The sequence below is a fragment of the Tasmannia lanceolata genome, unplaced genomic scaffold, assembly GCF_043159265.1.
Source record: "Tasmannia lanceolata isolate RefF3 unplaced genomic scaffold, GAP_Taslan_0.1 ptg000003l, whole genome shotgun sequence".
Taxonomy (NCBI): Eukaryota; Viridiplantae; Streptophyta; class Magnoliopsida; order Canellales; family Winteraceae; genus Tasmannia; species Tasmannia lanceolata.
The window spans coordinates 15,848,313-15,868,664 of NW_027518680.1; the positions used below are offsets into that span (position 1 = coordinate 15,848,313).

Genomic DNA, 20,352 nt, shown 5'->3' on the forward strand with positions numbered 1-20,352 from the left:
TATTTATGAAATTAATGAATATAGAGTGGCTTTTTCCATACATTTTGTTTATTTGAAGCATATAGTTATATGATTAGATAACATTCTGTGCTTAGAATGAATCGTATTGTTCCAGATAACGCATGTCGTTAGGTGTTGGATCTTTTCAAACCATTATAGATGATTGTCTTGCCCACGGTTTCAAAAAAACCCCAACATCAATCATCAACTCACCCGAGTTGACTCTTTTTTACCTTGGTTGAAACCTGATCCAAGTCCACATTTATCCCTACTGAGTCAATCGAAACTCATTTATCTCTTATAAATTGTGACCAAGGTTTCAAATTTCGGTTTCGGAATGCATTTCGGTCCACACCGAAACTGAAATTTCGGCCGAAATCCAACGAAATCAAATAAACCAATATTTTATCTCGTACAAAATTTCGGACGAAATTTCGGTAATTTCGGCTGAAATTTTGGGAAAATATTAAATGTATAAAATCTAGATTTTTGGGTGAAATTCCTTAAATCTCGAACCGAAATTTCAAAATTTCAGTCAAAATAAAGTAAGGTTTCGGGTATTACCGATTTCGATTTCAGTACTGACAGAAATCGGATTTCGGTCGAAATTTAAAACCATGGTTGTGACAACGTTAACCGAGTACTCGGTCGTGCTACTTCAACTAGGATTTGGTATGGCCTCGGATTTCGGTCGAAATTTAAAACCATAGTTGTGACAACGTTAACCGAGCACTCGGTCGTGCTACTTTGACTAGGATTTGGTATGGCCTTATTTTGGCCTGCATCAACATTTTGAAACACTAATATTGCTTATGTGATGGTTTATAGGTGTGTATTTATGCTTATTCTAGCATTTCCTAAAGTTTCATCTTAAATTTCAATCATTTGCATGGACTTCAATAAAATTCCATACTTTTTACAGGGCATGTACTTCCATAAACTCTACAAAGCACTTCCACTTTCATGGGGACCAAAGTCCATGCCAAAACCAATGTTTGAAATCTTGCAAATAAGTAGAGAATATAGTTTCATACACAAGGTAGGTGCTATGCCTAACACCTTCCTAGCTTGCCACCATCTCTAACTCGAATCCGTAGAGAATATCGCGTAATACACAAGGTAGGTGCCATTCCTAACACCTTCCTACCTTACCACCATCTCTAACTTGAATCCATTGTCATTGTTATCCATGGTATCTTTCCACAAACATTGGTGTCAAAAACATAGTTTAAAATAGGCTTCTAACTCCTACGCTGAGTAATCGATGCCGATGGTAATTACTCAAATTCACTCATGCAAAACCAACTTACACCTTTCCATAGTCAAAGAGTTAACTAATGAAAACCAGAAGTGATTAACAAAAATAAGTGCAGAGGAACTATCAATTGCCAGTAATGAGTTCACCAAAGTGGTCATTATTCATGTCTGTCAAAGTATAAAAGATTAAATAACGCCTTCTTCAACAGCTTAAGCTTTTGGAGTAACTGGTAGTTTCTCCTGGTATCAAAGCAAAGGTCCTGAGTTCAAAGCTCCTTGCACATGGTATCAGAGCAAAGGTCCTGAGTTCAAACCTTCTTGACAGCAAAAATTCACATGCAATGGCCAACCCCAAGAAAGGGGCCACATGTGCCACGTGTAGACCAACCCTAAAAAGAGGCAAGAGGGGCCACACATGAGGGGGAGTGTTAAAGTATAAAAGATTAAATAACACCTTCTCCAACAGCTTAAGCTTTTGCAGGTACTGGTTGTCTCACAATATCATAGAAATAGAAGGGAATGCGTGAAAAGAGCAGCTGACTAGCTATACTAGCAAAAAACAAGTAGCTTACCATCACAGGTATCATTTTGCCACATTTTGCAAGTGTCTGAACTGGGAAACTGACATACTTAAGTGCCTGAAACAATCACTTTCAGCCACTATATAAGGGAGTTCATGTCTCAATTTAAGTCAATTGTCGACCAAAAGTTGTAGTCAATGAAGAGAGTCACATCTTTTGGTCTCATTTATAGGGAAAAAAATTGTTACACATAATAAAATGGAGGCTACTTACCTCATACTGGCATGTTGTCGTAAGTATGTTAGATATCGATACGGCACAGTATTTGTAAATCGGGGCGACAGGAAACAAAGTCTTTTTGCTTGCCTATGGAAAGGACAAGATTTGATATTCAGTGGCAATGTCTAGGCCTATCCAATTCCATTAGTAATGGAAAACAATTAGCAAATTTACCAGTAAAGCGCCAGCAGATACAGCAGATGTTGTAATTCGGTTGCAAAAAACAAGAAATAATGAATATTTAAAAAATTCTCTGTCTTCCCCATATGGGACTCTCATGATCTTCTCCTGAAAGTAAATAAAATACTCATCAGTATGACCAATCTCAACAATTATTAAGCAAGTTATGAGCTTTTGCAGTTCAAAGCTGAAAAGATCCTCTGGACTATTTTCAGCAACGAATATACTTCCCATGAGTGTTGCAGAATTCATATCTTAATTACAAAAATTATTCAAGAAAAGTGCCTAAAATAAGAGTGTAATTAGCAATTGAGGAGTCTTTCATCCACAAGAAGGGAGAAAAATGCCTAGTGCAATTTTATAGTAAAGTTAAAATAATAAAAAATAACAAAGCAAAGTTAATAGTGTCCATAAATGAAAGCAATGATATGCAAAGAAAGCCCCAAAATGTTCCACAAAGATGATAACATTTTTTTCTTTTGGATGATAGAATTTCTTCTGTTCTCTTTTACAAAGGTGATAACATGAGGAAATTTATTGCCATTCAATTGGACAAAAATGGCAGGGTATGAAGTTTTCTAGATTGACACCTGATGTTTGCCATGTTCTACAATAGAGGGTAGAGGATCTAGATTGCGCTATGACAAAATCCGTCAAGAGGAGCCCATGATTTACCATAGATGGGTACGTGGACAGCCCAAATCATCAAACAATAGATACAACTGTTGATCAACGGAAAGTGTGGAATCGAAGCAATTTTAGTTACTTTTCTTTTTGAATGGTGCAGTTTTAGTTACTTTTAGTTTTTTCTATTTTTTTCTTAGATGCTTTCTTATTGAATTAGAATTCTAATTTCAAGTGTCGATATTATTAAAGCAAGCACGTACTAGGGATTTATGGGGGATTATGTTATGTTGGATTTGGAGTAAATCCCTTTATTTTGAATGAGATTGAGATAGATTTGCCTTCTCTTCTTGATTTCTCTTCTTCTCCTTTTAAGGGCGACTGGCAAGCTGGATTCTTAGATCCAATTTTATGCTTCATCCAAAACATTGAATCATATTGGTATCAGAGCCTGGGTCGATCATGCTGACCCGACGGAGATCCACCATGATTAGAATGCCAACAGCGATTTGAGAGAGGGTGGTGCATTGTTCGATGAGGAAAGAGATTTTCATGTATGGAAAATTTTTCCCATGAATTTTCACCATTTCTCAATATATGTGATAATGATTTTTACAAAAAGATGGAAGTATCATATGAGACTCCACCTAATTATGATGACGATGATTACATTGAGAAGAAGGATGAGTCTCATGACAAAAATGCATGGATCTTTGAAGTACATGGATATCGAAGATAAGATGATGGCGAAAAAGAAAAAGAAAAAGTTGAATTTGAAAATGAAGAAGAGTTGTATGGAGACGAGCGAAGCACTTGTAGTGTGAGCATCTTTTTCTGTCTCTACGAGCTAATCTAGGTGATAAGCTATAGTCCACCATCGATTTAGTGTTCGGTAGTGAGAGCCATGACCCATTGAAGGAAGTTGTACATCCACCTGTGGATCAGTTTGCGTATATCATTCTCAATGATTTACTATGGTTATTGCCTGAATGTTTCCATTGACAAGCGATTAACTTATGACGAGGACAATTTAAAACTCAAGGATGAGTTCTCTCCAACCCAAGAAGAATGATGAAGGTCAGGCTCATCAAGAGACCTTAGAAGAATTGGATTTTCACAAGAAAAAATCCATCAAGAGGAGACCACAATTTAATATACATGGGGATGTGATTGGCCAATAGTTGTGTTGCATGGATTCGGAATTTCGGATTCGCGTGTCGAGATCTAACACGGATTCAAGGTGTCTGATTCGGCAAACACCAAAAAGTATGATTCATGGATTCGGTATTTTTTATTAAATAAAATAAGAATTGACAATTTTATATTTTATATTTAAAATATACTAGTTACGGAAACAGCCTCTCTGCAAAGCAGGGGTAAGGCTGCGTACATCTAGCCCTCCCCAAACCCCGCAATGATGGGAGCCTCGTGCACTAGGCCGCCCTTTTTGCCGACCCCAACTGGTTTGGGACAAAGGCTTAGCTGAGTTGAGTTGTGTGTGTTTGTGAAATTTTTAATGATAAAGGGTCAAGGCATTAGGGTTTTTATTAAGAGAGTTGAAGACGTTGGAAGGGGGTCAATATTCGAGGGTGGAGGGTCGAGGTGTCAAGGTTTTTATTAAGAGATGCTGGGTTATGCTTTTATTAAAAAAAGACTGGTTAAGAAGAAAACAAGGTTAAAGAGAAAATATACAAGATTCGCATTCTAAAAGAGACAACGATTTGTCGGATTCGCCTAAAAAACAGGATTCGTGCAGGACACGGCTACGAAAAGAATCTAACTATGTCCCCGCGAGAATCCATGTCTGAAATTGGTGTTAAAACGTGTCGACATGAATTCGGCAAAGGACGGTAGAGAATCCAAGCAACACAATAGACAGCCCAAACTATTGATCAACATATCCATCAACCGATCGACAGAAATCTCAGAACAATAGTTTTAGTTATTTTTAGGATGTTTTATTCTTAGTATTTTTTTTTCTTTTCTTAGATGTCTCTTTATTGAATTAGGAATCTCATTTGGTGTAAGTATTGACAGGAGAGAATGGAAGAAAATGATCTTGGATAGGAGATAATGGAAGAAAATGATCCATGTAGACGAACCCAACTAGTGTCAAGATTAGACTTAGCCAATTTGAGCCGGGTAGATTCTTTCACCTTCTTCATGAAAATTTTCTAAAGGATTCATTAGCCGACCCCAACTAGTTTGGGACAAAGACTTAGTTGAGTTGAGTTGAGTAGAATTTGGTGTAAGTCTTGATATCAAAAAAGCAAGCAAGTTCTAGGATTTTAGGGGAAAATATTTTGTTTGATTTGGGGATATCATATAGGGTTTTTGCTCGATTTTCAATGAGTTAAGTTAGATTTGTTTTTTCTTCTTGATTTCTCTCGTTCATCTTTTATACCTAATTTGCAAGTCCGATTCTTAGATCTGATTCCGTGCTTCATCAACTGCACCGCATCAACACCCAATGAATAACATTCAACCAGTCACCTTAAACATCGAAATCACAAACGTAAGCCACAAACAATGCTCGAAGTTTTGCTTCATTGGAGACCATCATGCTGATGGGATTAGAAACAACACGGCGAACACCATTTGGAACTAATGATTTTGCAAATGTGTTATCTGGTAATATAACATTAATTAAGAAATTCATAAAGATTATGAAGCCCATACATGTTAGTAGTCCATAATGAAACCCCACAAATTTTATAAATCACCCCTCCACATAAAGAATTAATAGAGCAAAAAATGTCCAATCCTAAGAACTACAAGCATAGAAACTAGCAACACCATCTTGGCGTTTGATCTATATAGATACAGACAGGGGCAGAGGCACATATAACATGAGGGGGGCCATGCCGCCCCCCCCCCCCCCCCCCCCCAAATGCCCAATGTAAATTAGCCTGGCCCCCCCAAGTGTAAATTCCTGGCTCCGCCCCTGGCCACAGAAGACCTTCTTAAGCTGGCATCGAGTGTAGCAACCCAACAATTTCCATCCTTTAATAAGTTTCAAGAGATGTGGATTTCTCTAATGAGATCACATAAACAACAAATTTCATTGAAATGCAAGACCAAAAACCTGTTTGTGGTAAATCTTTCATGGTCTACACAAGTAATATCATTCTTCCATCATAGAAAAGAGAAAGGATCGTACCGAATATATTAAGTATATAGTCTTCATTGATAGAAACAAAGCCACCCAGAAGTGAGTAAATTCATAAAAGAATTTGTTGTAGATGCAACATAATTATTTAGATTATTTATAAGGAAGGAGACAGTAGTTCATGCCTGTAAGACTCCATAAATGACTAGAGTGCTCATGATTCCAACCACTGAAACAACCCATTTCCATGCTCGATTCTCTTTCAAAGGCAAAACAATTTCAGCCATGGCCCATCAAAGCAAATGTTGCCTGAAATACAAACATGAGCAACCAAAAATCAATAGAACCCTCAATCATGAAAGCCCTCAAGAACAATAAATTAATCCTTAATAGAAAAACAGAGAGACAGATGTGGACCCCGATCTCGAGACTGTCCGAGGGGCCTCTCGATCTTCCACAATATGGAGCGCTCCGCTGAGGCTCTCTCGAAAATAGTTCCCTCACAAGTCTATGGCGTGCGATACCTCTTAATTCGGAGTAGAACTCGGAACCAAGACGTATTTAAATATAACGAAGAGTCGTCATCCAGGGATTAAAGCCCTGGAACCCATAATATACTCTGTTGCAATGGATAATCAGAGAAGAAAAGGTCCGTGCCTTGTTACAAGTGGGGAAGGTGTTAGGCACCCTACTCGCGCAAGCGAACTCGGTCTCCTATGTCATTTTTATTATTTTTGAAGAATTTTGAGCGAAAAGACGTAAAATGGGAACAAGATAAGAACTATCTAATAAGCAGGCAATACTAAAAAAGCAGTAACCGAACACATGCTGATAAAGTACATGCAAAGTAAACATACAACTAAGTAAGAGGCTATGGTAAGAAAACAATAAGCAATCACGTGCTGAATAGGTAAACACACGAGCAGACACAGCTAAACAGGAGATAATGAGAAGAAAATGATAACTAATCACATGCGAGAAAGTAAACACGCAAACAAGTATACAACTAAGTAAGAGGTTATGCTAAAGAAACAATAATCAATCACATGCTCAAAAGTAAGCAAGCTTAAAGTAAACACATAAGAAACTAAAAACAAACACGCAATAAGCCAAAAGATGCAAGGGAAGAAAGAAGGCGAGAAATCAACGGCATGCGAGGACCAGAAATGCCAGGGAAAACAAAAGGGGGCATATATAGGCTCAGGGAGCGATTCTAAAAGAATTAAGTCCAGCAATTCTGATCCCCTAAAGATGGGACAAATCTCAGTCTCGCGGTCGTCATAGCCTATCGTTGGGCTCAACGAGGACAATCCCTGTGAAGGGGCCACGCTACGTCATCGCCTGTCCCAAAACCCGATAAAACGTCGAAAAACCAATGAAAAACACGATCAAAATCGGAAATGGAATGAAAAGAGGGCTCCGAGTGACCTGGCAATCACCATCCTTGCCCATTTTTAGTTTTTGTATATTTTAATTTTTTGTTTTGAAAGGTTTGAAAAGGTTTTATTTAATAGGTTTCAAAAGTTTTATTTGAAAGGTTTGACTGGACTTGGGATAACGGTCCCAAGCTGCCTACATACCTCGTGGAAGAGGATCAAGCCAACGTAGTTCGGAATAGCTTTTTGAAATACGTTTTTTTGTTATTTTTGCTTAAAAATGAGTTTTTGACTCAAGAGGACAGATTCCTGAACAGCTTTCTAGACTAATGGACAGAATCCTGAAACTCTAAAATAATGGACCGCTTCCTAGACTAATAGACAGAATCCTATGACACTATGTAGGTAGGACATAACCCTAAACTCTATGAAGATAGGACAGAACCCTAAACTCTATGAACATAGGACAGGATCCTATAACTCTGTGAAGATGGGACAGAATCCACGACTCTATGAAGATAGGACGGAATCCTATGAAGATAGGACAGAATCCTATGACTTTATAAGGGTAGGACAGAATCCTATGACTCTATAAGGTTAGGACAGAATCCTGCGACTCTATAAGGGTAGGACAGAATCCTATGACTCTATAAGAGTGAGACAGACTCCTTAACTCTATAGGCGTATGATAAACTCCTAAACTCTATAAAGGGGTAGGACAAACTCCTAAACTCTATGAGGGTAGGATAAACTCCTAAACTCTACAGGGGTATGGACAGACTCCTAACTCTCCCTAAAGAGGAAGAAATCCCTTAACCTGCGGAAACTCTGAGGCATGAAGGGAAGGGGTTGGCTCAAGAAGCATTTCATCCTTGCCTAGATCGAAAGAAATGATCCCAAAATCGGTGGAATCCTTAGATTCAAAGAATATCCCGAAAACACATTGGAGGTAATCCCTAAAATAGAAAGAGATTTCGAAAGACGAAGAATATCCCGAAAATCCTATAAGAATCACGCAACGGAGGCTAAGGTCGCATAAACCCTATAAACATCCTGAGTATCGAAGTAAAATGCGAGGGTAGAGCAACAGAGAAGAGAATAAGGGGAGGACTCTTTCGACCGACTTGTTCCATGGGAAACGATATCGATTGGGTCAAACTAACAAGATCTGCTATGTCGGTCGACTTGTTCCACTAGGAACGAAGTCAAGAGGGTCACATACGAAAGGATAGGTCAATCAATCGACTTGTTCCCCCAATCGATAGGTCCCATATGCATCAAAGTTCCAATCAAGGACCAAATTCTACCACCATTTTACTCTCGGGATAAAATGTGAAAGCTCAAGAGAGGATTATATGGGGCTATTCTTGAAAATTAATCAAGCCTCTATCTCTTCCAAAGATTGAAATGCGGATGGAACTTGGGTTTATATACCAGACTCTATTCTTAACCAACATTGAGTGTTAATCTCGGGTATTTAATTGATTATTCTTAGCAACAAACCACCCCATTTCCGTTTTCCTTTTGAATATCAGAATTGGAATTAAAATCAAATGGATGCCCAAGAGAAGCAGGGTAAAAGAAACGAGCCTAGAACATGTACTTGCATATGCTACTAAATGGGGATCAAAATGAGGATCTTAAGGAGGCTCAAATATATAGAACCAGATTGCTTCCATTCCCTTACAACAATTTACAAGAGCTAGGTCCAAGAAGCGAGTCTATATAATTCTCAAGACATGAGAATACACATACACATTCTCAAGATGACATGTGAAGAAGAAAGAAACTGATGGCTACCACCCTATAGTTTCCTACAAGCAAAAATTCATTTCAATTCTCATTAATGAAATTCCTTCGTAGGACTATAGGATACAAAAACACAACCCACAACAAGGACAACAACCTGACTTTTGCATAAGCAATAAAACACAAGTAGGATTAATATCACAAGGGAACCAATGTGACAACCTGAGCAAGAAATTTAACTCGATATTTACACCAAATTTGCCACAAATCAACTACAAGGAATGATGCAACAAGGTCAGCTTATATAATTACCCAAGCAAACACTCAAATTACCATAATTCTCATGAAACAATCACAGCAGGCTTGCTAAAGGGAAGAAACAAATCAATTTCCGGCCATATCTAAGGTTAAATACCATCGGAAGAGAAAAATAAGAAGCAATGAAATTATCCTTTCTCAGCTTTGCAAGGAGTAAACCACTTGATCTAATTGGGATTTTGAAATCAAATTTTCATACAGAAGTTTGTACCCAGGAAAATACAAGATCATGTCCTAGAATCGATCATGTTACTTCATTTTCAACTAAGTAAAATCACGCTCCAAACAGAGACAAGCATGGCCAAGTCATTGGATTAAGCATATCAATCGGTGAAAATAAGAAAGCTACTCGAATGGAAAGAAAAGAATAGAACATAATATATTACCTCTTTTCTCTGAGATTTGGGAATCGCTTTCTTTGCTGAGATTGGTGTTGGGCACACTGAGATGGCGTTCAAGCCTCGTTCATCTTCTTCTTTAAATTAGCTGAGAGGTTTGTGGTCAGAGGGTTTTGTGACCGGAATTAATGGGGTAATGACAGGAAATTTCAGGGATGGCTGTAAATCCTAGATCCGGAGTGATGAGATGAAGATTGAAAATGTCTACTTTTAGCCAAAAATTAAATAAGAACTAATTAAAAAACAGCCATGTTTATGAAGACTTTCCTTTTCAATGTTTCTCTTAAGAGAACGACTGTTTTTTAATTACCAAGTTTGTGGGACACTTTTGGAGGAGCTTGTGGAGATGCATGGGAACCAAGCTTAGCTTTAGCAGTGCCTATCACCCTCAAACAGATGGGCAAACGGAGGTGGTGAACCGTAGCTTGGGGAATTTATTACGGAGTTTGGTTGGTTCTAATCCTCAGCAGTGGGACAAGGTGTTAGCTCAGGCGGAGTTTGCATTCAATAGATCCAAGAATAGAACCACTGGCTTGAGCCCTTTTGAGGTCTTGTATGGTGCTAATCCTAGGTGTGCCCTTGACTTAGCACCCATTCCACAGCTTGGAAAATCTAGTAGCAAGATTGAAGACATGTTGACGAAGATTCATGACACTCATGATTTGGTTCGAGAGAAGCTGGAGAAAACTAGTAAAAACTACAAGGAGAAGACTGATCAGCATCGTAGGCGAGTTGTATTTGAAGTTGGAGATTATGTGTGGGTTGTGCTAACTAAAGATAGAATACCCGCTGGTGAGTACAACAAGCTTAGTCCACGGAAGATTGGGCCTTGCGAGATTGTGGAGAAGATTAATGACAATGCATATAGGCTCAAGCTTCCCAGCCACATCAGGACGCATGATGTGTTCAATGTGAAACACCTCGTGCCATATCATGGAGATTCTTCAGAAGACGAGCCGAATTCAAGGGCGAATTCTTTCCAACCCGGGGAGGATGATGCAAGCCAGGACCTTGCCAAGGACTTTTGGGATAAGTTGGACCAGGTTAAGCGACCACGGAGCACCAGGATCCGAGCATGATTTCTTTCCTAGCTGTTTCCCATAGCTTTCCAGTTTTATTTACTTTCCTATTTTATTTTTAGACAGATTTTTTGCTTTCCTAGTTGGTTTGGGATTGCAGATTTTCTACTTTCCTAGTTGGTTTGGGATTTCTAATTTTTATTTGAGCTTGCTATTTTGTGATTGAGGCCATAAAAGCCTAGAAACTGATGGTAATAGTAGTTTTGACTGTTTTTCTTTGATTTGGAAATAAGAAATAAAATTTTCTTCTCTTTAGAAATTTTAGATCTATGAATTCCTCTTGGCTTTGATCTCTTAATGTTCTACTAAGAATCTAAGCACATATTGATTGTTATTTGCTTGATTGTTCATTGTTTATCTGATTTCTTGGAATATTTTAGGGAAATCTAACGTGTTACTAGATTTTCCGAAGAAGTTCTGATCCATCAGAGATTGATTTATCTATTTTCTTGGGCTTCTTTCTGTAATTCCTTTCAGGATTACATCAATCATTCAGAGCATCTTAACGATTAGAAAGAATCACAAATACATAGAAATTACCTAACTTCATTTTTTCAGAAAAATACCTGCAACAGCTCCTTTTCCTCGAGTCGAATCAGAGAATGAACTAGTAACAATCGAGATCAGGCCACGAAACTTCCCAAACTTACTTGTAAATTCCGGAAAACCTCACTTGAGTGATTAGATTTGAGCAAAACTAAGAAGATCCAGGCCGGAAATCTTCGAATCAAATTTCAAAGCTTTGAACTACACTTTCTAGGGTTCCATATGGTAAAATAATGAAAGAAACCTCAAATGGAACGGCCAATAAAGCTCGAACATAACCTGATTTCAGCAAAACTAGTTTGATCTTAACAAAACCTTGATCAGAATTCAATCGAAGCTTTCTAAAGCTTAGTCGAAAGCAAGGGATAGGGTTAGGGCTTGAAAAATGAAAATGAAGCTTGCAAATGAAAGTAATAACGTAAAACTTAGCAAAGATCTAAGATTTAAGAGAAGAAAAGAAAATTCTTGGCTGAGGAAATGACCGATCTGAGCTAGGCGGGAGCTCTTGTGGGAAAATCGGAGAAGAAGAGGGGAAACGAAATTAGGGTTTTAGTGGTGAGATTTGGGAGTTTGAAGAACAAGATGAAGAAAAGATGATGCGGCTGGAGGTTAGCCGGAGCTTTTGGCCGGATTCTTGGTCGGATTCTCGTCGGAGAAGAGGATTCGAAGGTAGAGTTTGGGGATTTTGGGGAAAATTTCTCTCTCTCTCTCTCTCTCTCTCTCTCTCTCTCTCTCTCTCTCTCAAAGATTAGGGAAGATGAAAACCTAGATTAAACAAAAAATGAGAGGTTAAGTGGGTATTTATAGGCAAATTGGGAAACTGATACTGGCACTCCAATTTGATTAGGCGTGCGGATTTGTGATGAGCGCGCAAATTTTCGTGTCTTTTCTGCTCCCCTGCTCGGCCTTTCGCAGGATAAGTTCGCCCCCCTTTCAGGATACATTCAACCCCCTTCTGAACTTACACCACGACACTGTCTTAGCTCGTTCGCTAGGCAAACGTGCTCGGATCTTGACAAAATTTTACAGGGACCTTGGTTGGACACTAAGCTAGCCTATGGTGGAATTTGGGGCTCTAAATCTTTGATTTGATAGGGTTTTGCTCAAATAAGGTATATAAGGGTTTGGTCAAAATGGGGTGTCTACAGGAGTCTATCTCACTCTTATAGAGTCCCAGGATTTTGTCCTACCCTTATAGAGTCCCAGGATTTTGTCCTACCCTTTATAGAGTCATAGGATTCTGTCCTACCCTTATAAAGTCACAGGATTCTGTCCTATCTTCATAGGATTCCGTCCTATCTTCATAGTCATAGGATTATGTCCCATCTTCACAGAGTTATAGGATCATGTCATGTGTTCATAGAGTTTAAGGTTATGTCCTATCTTCATAGAGTTTAGGGTTATGTCCTACCTGCATAGTGTCATAGGATTCTGTCCATTAGTCTAGGAAGCGGTCCATTATTTTAGAGTTTCAGGATTCTGTCCATTAGTTTAGAAAGCTGTTCAGGAATCTGCAATCTTGAGTCAAAAACTCATTTTTAAGCAAAAATAACAAAAAAACGTATTTCAAAAAGCTATTCCGAACTACGTTGGCTTGATCATCTTTCACGAGGTATGTAGCAGCTTGGGACCGTTATTCCAAGTCCAGTCAAACCTTTCAAATAAAACCTTTGAAACCTTTTAAATAAAACATTTTCAAACCTTTCAAAACAAAAAACTAAAAATGGGCAAGGATGGTGATTGTCAGGTCACTCGGACCCCTCTTTTCATTCCATTTTCGATTTTGATCGTGGGTTTCATCGGTTTTTCGACGTTTTTTCGGGTTTTGGGACATGCGATGACGTAGCGTGGCCCCTTCACAGGGATTGTCCTCGTTGAGCCCAACGATAGGCTATGACGACTGCGAGACTGAAATTTGTCCCATCTTTAGGGGATCAGAATTGCTGGGCTTAATTCTTTTAGAATCACTCCCTGAGCCTATTATATGCCCCCTTTTGTTTTCCCGGGCATTTCTGGTCCTCGCATGCCGTTGATTTCCAGCCTTCTTTCTTCCCTTGCATCTTTTGGCTTATTGCGTGTTTGTTTTTTGTTTCTTGTGTGTTTACTTTCAGCTTGCTTACTTTTGAGCATGTGATTGATTATTGTTTCTTTAGCATAGCCTCTTACTTAGTTGTATACTTGTTTGCGTGTTTACTTTCTCGCATGTGATTAGTTATCATTTTCTTCGCGTTATCTCCTGTTTAGTTGTGTCTGCTCGTGTGATTCAGCATGTGATTGCTTATTGTTTTCTTACCATAGCCTCTTACTTAGTTGTATGTTTACTTTGCATGTACTTTATCAGCATGTGTTCGGTTACTGCTTTCTTAGTATTGCCTGCTTATTAGATAGTTCTTATCTTGTTCCCATTTTACGTCTTTTCACTCAAAATTCTTCAAAAATAATAAAAATGACATGAGAGACTGAGTTCCCTTCCGCGAGTGGGGTGCCTAACACCTTCCCCACTCGTAACAAGGCACGGACCTTTTCTTCTCTGATTATCCATTGCAACAGAGTATATTATGGGTTCCAGGGCCTTAATCCCTGGATGACGACTCTTCTTTATATTTAGATACGTCTTGGTTCCGAGTTCTACTCCGAAATAAGAGGTATCGCACGCCATAGACTCATGTTATGAGGGAACTATTTTCGAGAGAGCCTCAGCGGAGCGCTCCATATTGTGGAAGATCGAGAGGCCCCTCGGGCATCCTCGAGATCGGGGTCCACATCTGTCTCTCTGTTTTTCTATTAAGGATTAATTTATTGTTCTTGAGGGCTTTCATGATTGAGGGTTCTATTGATTTTTGGTTGCTCATGTTTGTATTTCAGGCAACATTTGCCTTGATGGGCCATGGCTGAAATTGTTTTGCCTTTGAAAGAGAATCGAGCATGGAAATGGGTTGTTTCAGTGGTTGGAATCATGAGCACTCTAGTCATTTATGGAGTCTTACAGGCATGAACTACTGTCTCCTTCCTTATAAATAATCTAAATAAATTTGTCGCATCTACAACAAATTCTTTTATGAATTTACTCACTTCTGGGTGGCTTTGTTTCTATCAATGAAGACTATATACTTAATATGTTCGGAACGATCCTTTCTCTTTTCTATGATGGAAGAATGATATTATTTGTGTAGACCATGAAAGATTTACCACAAACAGGTTTTTGGTCTTGCATTCTATCTCTAATAGTGGACTGCCATTCTATCTCTTTTTTAAAAGATTAATTGTTTACTTAGCTTAGTGGGACATAACAGGACATTCCGATGGACGGTCTGAATTAAAATGGATCGTGATCATGACGTGGAAAGTAGGATCCGAAGAACAATCCGAGTCTGACCCGACCGATAAGGAATTTGAATGGATCGTGACTGTGACATAGGTGGATCCGACCAGAAGTGGATCCGTTGACACCCTGTGGACCCCGATCCCGAGGACGGCGGTGAGGCGGATACGAGATCCCCGTCAATCCTCAAAGATCTCCACATGTGAAGGAGAGCTCTACCAAGGAACTCTCAAAATGGTGCCACTCAAAGCATGGATAGCGATATAAGTGAGATACCTCTTGATCCGGCAATCGAAGTCTCGAAACCAAGACGTACCTAAAACAAAGAAGAGTCGTCATCCAAGGAAGTCGGCCCTGAATCCCATGAAATACTCTGTTGCAACGGATGACCAGAGATACAAGAGTTCGTGCCTGATGACGAGTGGGGAAGGTGTTAGGCGCCCCAAATTCGCTCAAGTGCAAGCACTTGGTCTCTTATGCCATTTATTATTAACCTTGACGAGTTTTTGGGCGAAAATCATATGAAATGGGAACAAATATCCCCGAGATAACGTCTACCTAAGCATGCATGTCCCAGGGATGGGAATAACAAGCACACACGAAATAAATGAAAGAAGTAAAGAATATGATAATGCATGCTGTGTAGTGTGTGAATCCCTCGTTTTAAACACTTATTTGGTGCCCCTGGATTTCTAAGCGAAAAAGTTCCCATTTATAATGATTGTAGCCCAAAATTTTTCAAAATTAGTAAAAAATGGCATTTTTACAGAGTTAGGCAATGTTTCAAGAACTCCTCAGCAGAGTCGCCAACCTGTGGACCTCAATCCCGAGGACGACTGCGGCAAAGATACAAGATCCCCGTCAATCCTCTAAGATCTCCACACGTGAAGGAGAGCTCTGCCAAGGAACTCTCGAAAGAGTGCCCCTCACAGCATAAGTGGCGATGTAAAATGAGATACCTCTTGATTCGGAGACCAAGGTTTTAAATTTCGGTTTCGGTACCGATTTCGGACCCCACCGAAATCCGAAATTTCGGTCCGAAATTTGGTAAAATTTAGGAAAAATCATTTAAATGAGGCTGAAATTTCGAACCGAAATTTGGTAAAATATAGGAAAAATTCCGGAAAATTCCCTTTTTTTAAAAAAAAAAAATGAAAAAAATTACATTCAGGACCGGTTAAATGAGAGTATGCCACACTGCGGGTTGGCTACTAGCATTCTAAAACAGTAGCCATTAATGCAGTAGTGGGGCTACTAGCATTTTACTTGGGACAACCCTTGCTAGTGTAAAACAGTAGCCACTAATGCACTAGTGGGGGCTGTCCCAAGTAAAAAAGGGGAGACAATATCACTTCACTTTCTTTGCACCCTCTCTTTAATTACACAAATTCAGCTTGTCCTTTCTTTTATAATTAGTATATGATATGCTTTTTGGGTACCCTAATAACCCTTGACAGCTGCTTAAATTATAAAGGACAAGATAAGTTATTGCATTTATAAATAAATGCACTGCTAATGTCACCAACTTACTTTTTGTTGTGTTTACGAGAAAAAGCCAACAGTGAAATACATCATTGCTGTGACATGTGGCAGGAAGAAGATTTCCTATGATTCTTATAGAGTGTCACTTTCACCTTTTGCTCTCTACTTGCAAAAAATAAAGACAACCCTCGAAACTATCACTGCCACATGTATAAAGCTACACCAAAGATGGTTTCCCAATTAATTATCTGTCAATTAATGCACTAGCAAGGGTTGATTTAAAACTTACTACTTTTGTCAAATCTTTGCAAAAATCGGTAATGATTACTATTTCTTTTCATATTATTTTTTTGCTAGCCTCCTTTGCACAAATCTACTTCTGCCAAATCTTTGCACAAAAGGATGTACTACAAGCGGAAAAGTGGCCTAGAGAAGGTGGCTAGCAAATTCCTAAACAAAAACAAAATCTTAAAAAAATAAGGGGTTACAGAAAGCCTCCGATCTACAGGGGTTAGGGAAACCCTCTAACATTCAGATCGGAGGGTCAGGATCAACCAATGGAAATGATTTTTGGGACGCAACCTATTTTGGCTGTGACCCATGTAATGAACGGTTTGGATCACCATACCGTACTTTTAAGTTTTAATTAAGTGAGGAGTCCCCTCATCAAAATACAGTAGTGCTGATAACATTTCCCAAACAAAAATGGGTTTTCATTTCCTGGTCCTCTTTTTTACTTGGCACAGCCCCCTCTAGTGTAAAAGATAAGTGAAAAATACACGTTAGGGTCCTCTTTTTTACTTGGCACAGCCCCCTCTAGTGTAAAATATAAGTGATAAATACAGGTTAGGGGACTGTCCCATGTAAAAATGAGGCCACTTTATAAATTTTAACTTCTCATCAAAAGTCAATACAGAGAATCTGTCTTCCTTTTTTTTAACTTGCAATGGTTTGAAACCAGAGAGAAGAAAAAAACCCTAAAAACTTACCTTTCTTGAAAGTTGAAATCGGAAGAGGAGAGGAAGCAAGCGGCTACAAATTGAAGAAATTTTGCATGATGAAAAAGAAGATGACAACCTTGTTTCTTATAGGGAAGATTATTCCTGTAAGATTCCATTCAATCTCATTTTTTGAGCTTTTTTTGGCTTTGCACATGGCTTTGCACATGGGCTTCAGACCCCTTTTTCTGCCTTTCTCAGAGAAACCATGTGGGTGCACTGCACGGAATTTGCAGGAAATTTCCCCAAATTTCGATGCAATTCCAATTTCCCACCAAAATTTCGAAAATTTCGGCAATTTCGGAAATTTCGGTAATTTCGGCCGAAATTTCAGCGACATAAAGTATTTTTCCGATTTAATGTTCTTTCGGTTTCGGTGTCCACCGAAACCGAAATATTTCGGCCGAAATTTCGGATTTCGGCCGAAATTTCGGATTTCGGCCGAAATTTAAAACCATGTCAAAGACTAGCCCGGATTCGAGACGTACCTTAAACAAAGAAGAGTCGTCATCCAGGAAAGTCAGCCCTGGAACCCCATACTATGCTCTGTGCAATGGATAACCAGAGATACAAAAAGTTCGTGCTTGGTTACGAATTTGGAAGGTTCAAAGAGCACCTCATCCTCCCAAGTGCAAGCACCTTGTCTCTTATGCCATCTATTATTAACCTTGAAAAATTTTGTGCAAAAATCATGTGAAATGGGAACGAATATCCCCGAGATAACGTCTACCTAATCATGCATGTCCCGGGGATGGGAATAACAAGCACATACAAAATAAATCTGCATCAGTATACCCCTCTATTCTTTCGTGACCATTTTTCTTAAAGTAGAGACCTTATCCTGGGGTACCCTTCAAGTACCTAATGATCTGGACTACCTCTGCCCAATGAGATGTACGAGGAGCACTCAAAAATCGGCTGACCACTCCTACAGTGTATGAAATGTCAGGGTGTGTAACTGTCAGATAAATCAATTTCCCAACAAACCTCATGTATCGTTATGGATCATCCAGAAGGTCTCCTTGGTCTGGGAGGAGTTTAACATTAGGGTCCACTGGTGTAGATTAGGGATGCAACTCGGGTCGGGCGGGTCGGGTTTTCTAAAACCCTACCCTACTCGAGAAACTATCTCGGGTCGGGTCGGGTTGGGTTTTTTTTTTTTGGAAAACCGGGATTCTTAAACCCGGCCCTACTCGAGGTAGTTTCTCGGGTCGGGCCGGGCTGGGCCGGGTTTTTTCCCATGGCAATGCAAGTATCGGTAGCCTATATAAAATTATAAATACCAAGTAATAGGATGGTTAAAACAAATTAAATGTCTCCTTTTCCTCTAATAACTAGTACCCTTTAAATCCTATACATTAATTTGTTTTGTCTTTTAATTTTTAATGAGAAAAAGAAAGACTACTGAATGCTTCAAACATGCAATTTTTTGAAATATGACGTCTTCTTCCAATTAATTTCACAATAGATGGAATAAAAATGTGAAGAAAAAGTAAGATGGGAATGACTGAAAATTTGGAAATCTCACTTACAAGTTACAATGAAAGGTTCTTTGTTTCCTCTGGGTAATTGGGTGTCAGTATCTTTCTAGATGGAAGAAGCACTTATCCCAGGAGCTGTATCAAAGAATCACAACCCATAAGAAAAAAACCCTAATTCTCTAAAAACAAAAACCCTAATTATGTAAAAACAACCTTAAAATTCCCAGAAAACTGTCACTATGAAAAACAATTTCATAATCACATACCCTTCGAAATCATTGCACAATCGCTAATTTACCAAAAACAAAACGAAGAACAAACAAAACAAAACATAATCCAAACAAAATACAAGATTATAGGAAAAAATTAACACAAAACGATGATAAACGAAAAGGGAGAGGAGTACCTGGTTCGCTCAAGAGCCGTTGAGTTTCCTATTTAATCACATAAACAGGAAATGAAAAATCAAAACCAGATCGAGAAACCGTAAAACGGAAAAGAAACAAGCACAGAGAAAAAAAACCAGTGCCGAATGAAAAAAAAGTGAGGGAAATTTAAAAAAAAAAAAAAAAGTGGATTGAAAGTTCATTATTCGACGAAAATTTGGCCTGAAATTGGAAGACCCGATCATCGTGAAATAATAAAGATGGATCGAGAGGAGGATCAGAGGTACCTTGATGATCCTCCGAGGAAGGCCGGAAGTCAGAGAGAGAGAGAGAGACAGACTCCAAAGTATAATTTTATATAATTAAAAAATGGAAAAATGCGGGGTCTCGGGTCGGTCTGGCCGGGTTTTCCACCTGTAAAACCGGCCCGACCCGAGAATCACCAGGGCTTTGGAAACATCAACCCGACCCTGCTCCTTACCCGAGAACTTCGAACCCGACCCATGCTTTTTTGGACCGGGTTGATGCGGGCCGGGTAAAATCCGACCCAAGTTGCAACTCTAAGGTAGATGTTGGTTTCACCCCATAGAACTTGTCTCCTCTTATATATCCAAAGTATACTTCCTTTGTGACAAAGAGAGTCCATGACGAGACCGTGCTACTTCAATGCCAAGGAAGTATCTAAAGAATCCCAAGTCTTTAGTGAAAAACTCTCCCTAGAGGAAAGTCTTTAATCTTCTTATATCAACTTGGTCATTCCTGGTAATTACAATATCATCTACATATACTACCAAGAAAATATACCCCTCAGTAGAGTGACAGCTGAAGACAGAGTGATCAACAGCACACTGTCTCATGCCAAATCTCAATACAGCATCGTTGAACCTCCCAAACCATGCCCTTAGAGGCTGTTTCAGCCCATAAATAGCTTTCCTAAGGCGACACACAGAGGAACCCATCTCCCCCTGAGCAACATACCCAGAAGGCTGCTCCATATAAACTTCCTCATTGAGGTCGCCATGAAGAAACGTATTCTTGACATCTAACTGATAAAATGGCCAACCACGATTAACGGCAATAGAGATCAAAACTCGGATGAGGGTATCCTGGCCAACCACAAGGCGCGCTTTTAGACGCTCAATCTTCCCATCTGGAAGGTATTTAACAGCAAAGACACATCTGCATCTAACTGGCTCATCCCCAGAGGGGGAGAAACAACCTCCCATGTGTTATTAGTAAGGAGTGCT

General features: G+C 39.1%; 1 protein-coding gene across 3 annotated transcripts in view; it reads right to left on the reverse strand.

The window, feature by feature from the left end:
• LOC143852453 (UDP-galactose/UDP-glucose transporter 5-like) overlaps window positions 1-19,496 on the reverse strand; it is a 39,536-nt gene extending 20,040 nt beyond the window's left edge. The window contains exons 1-8 of one of the 3 annotated variants that reach the window (XM_077361837.1): window positions 19,393-19,494; window positions 19,126-19,153; window positions 18,771-18,854; window positions 9,800-9,899; window positions 6,156-6,279; window positions 2,232-2,345; window positions 2,052-2,144; window positions 1,830-1,895 (exon numbers count right to left, since the gene is read on the reverse strand). In XM_077361837.1, coding sequence (XP_077217952.1) covers window positions 1,830-1,895; window positions 2,052-2,144; window positions 2,232-2,345; window positions 6,156-6,257 — 375 coding nt within the window. In that variant the 5' untranslated portion in view covers window positions 6,258-6,279; window positions 9,800-9,899; window positions 18,771-18,854; window positions 19,126-19,153; window positions 19,393-19,494. Of the gene's footprint in view, window positions 1-1,829; window positions 1,896-2,051; window positions 2,145-2,231; window positions 2,346-6,155; window positions 6,280-9,799; window positions 9,900-18,770; window positions 18,855-19,125; window positions 19,154-19,392 lie in introns of all 3 variants that reach the window. The other 2 variants (XM_077361840.1, XM_077361842.1) reach the window with 2 other exon arrangements.
• Between the last annotated feature and the right edge of the window lie 856 nt (window positions 19,497-20,352).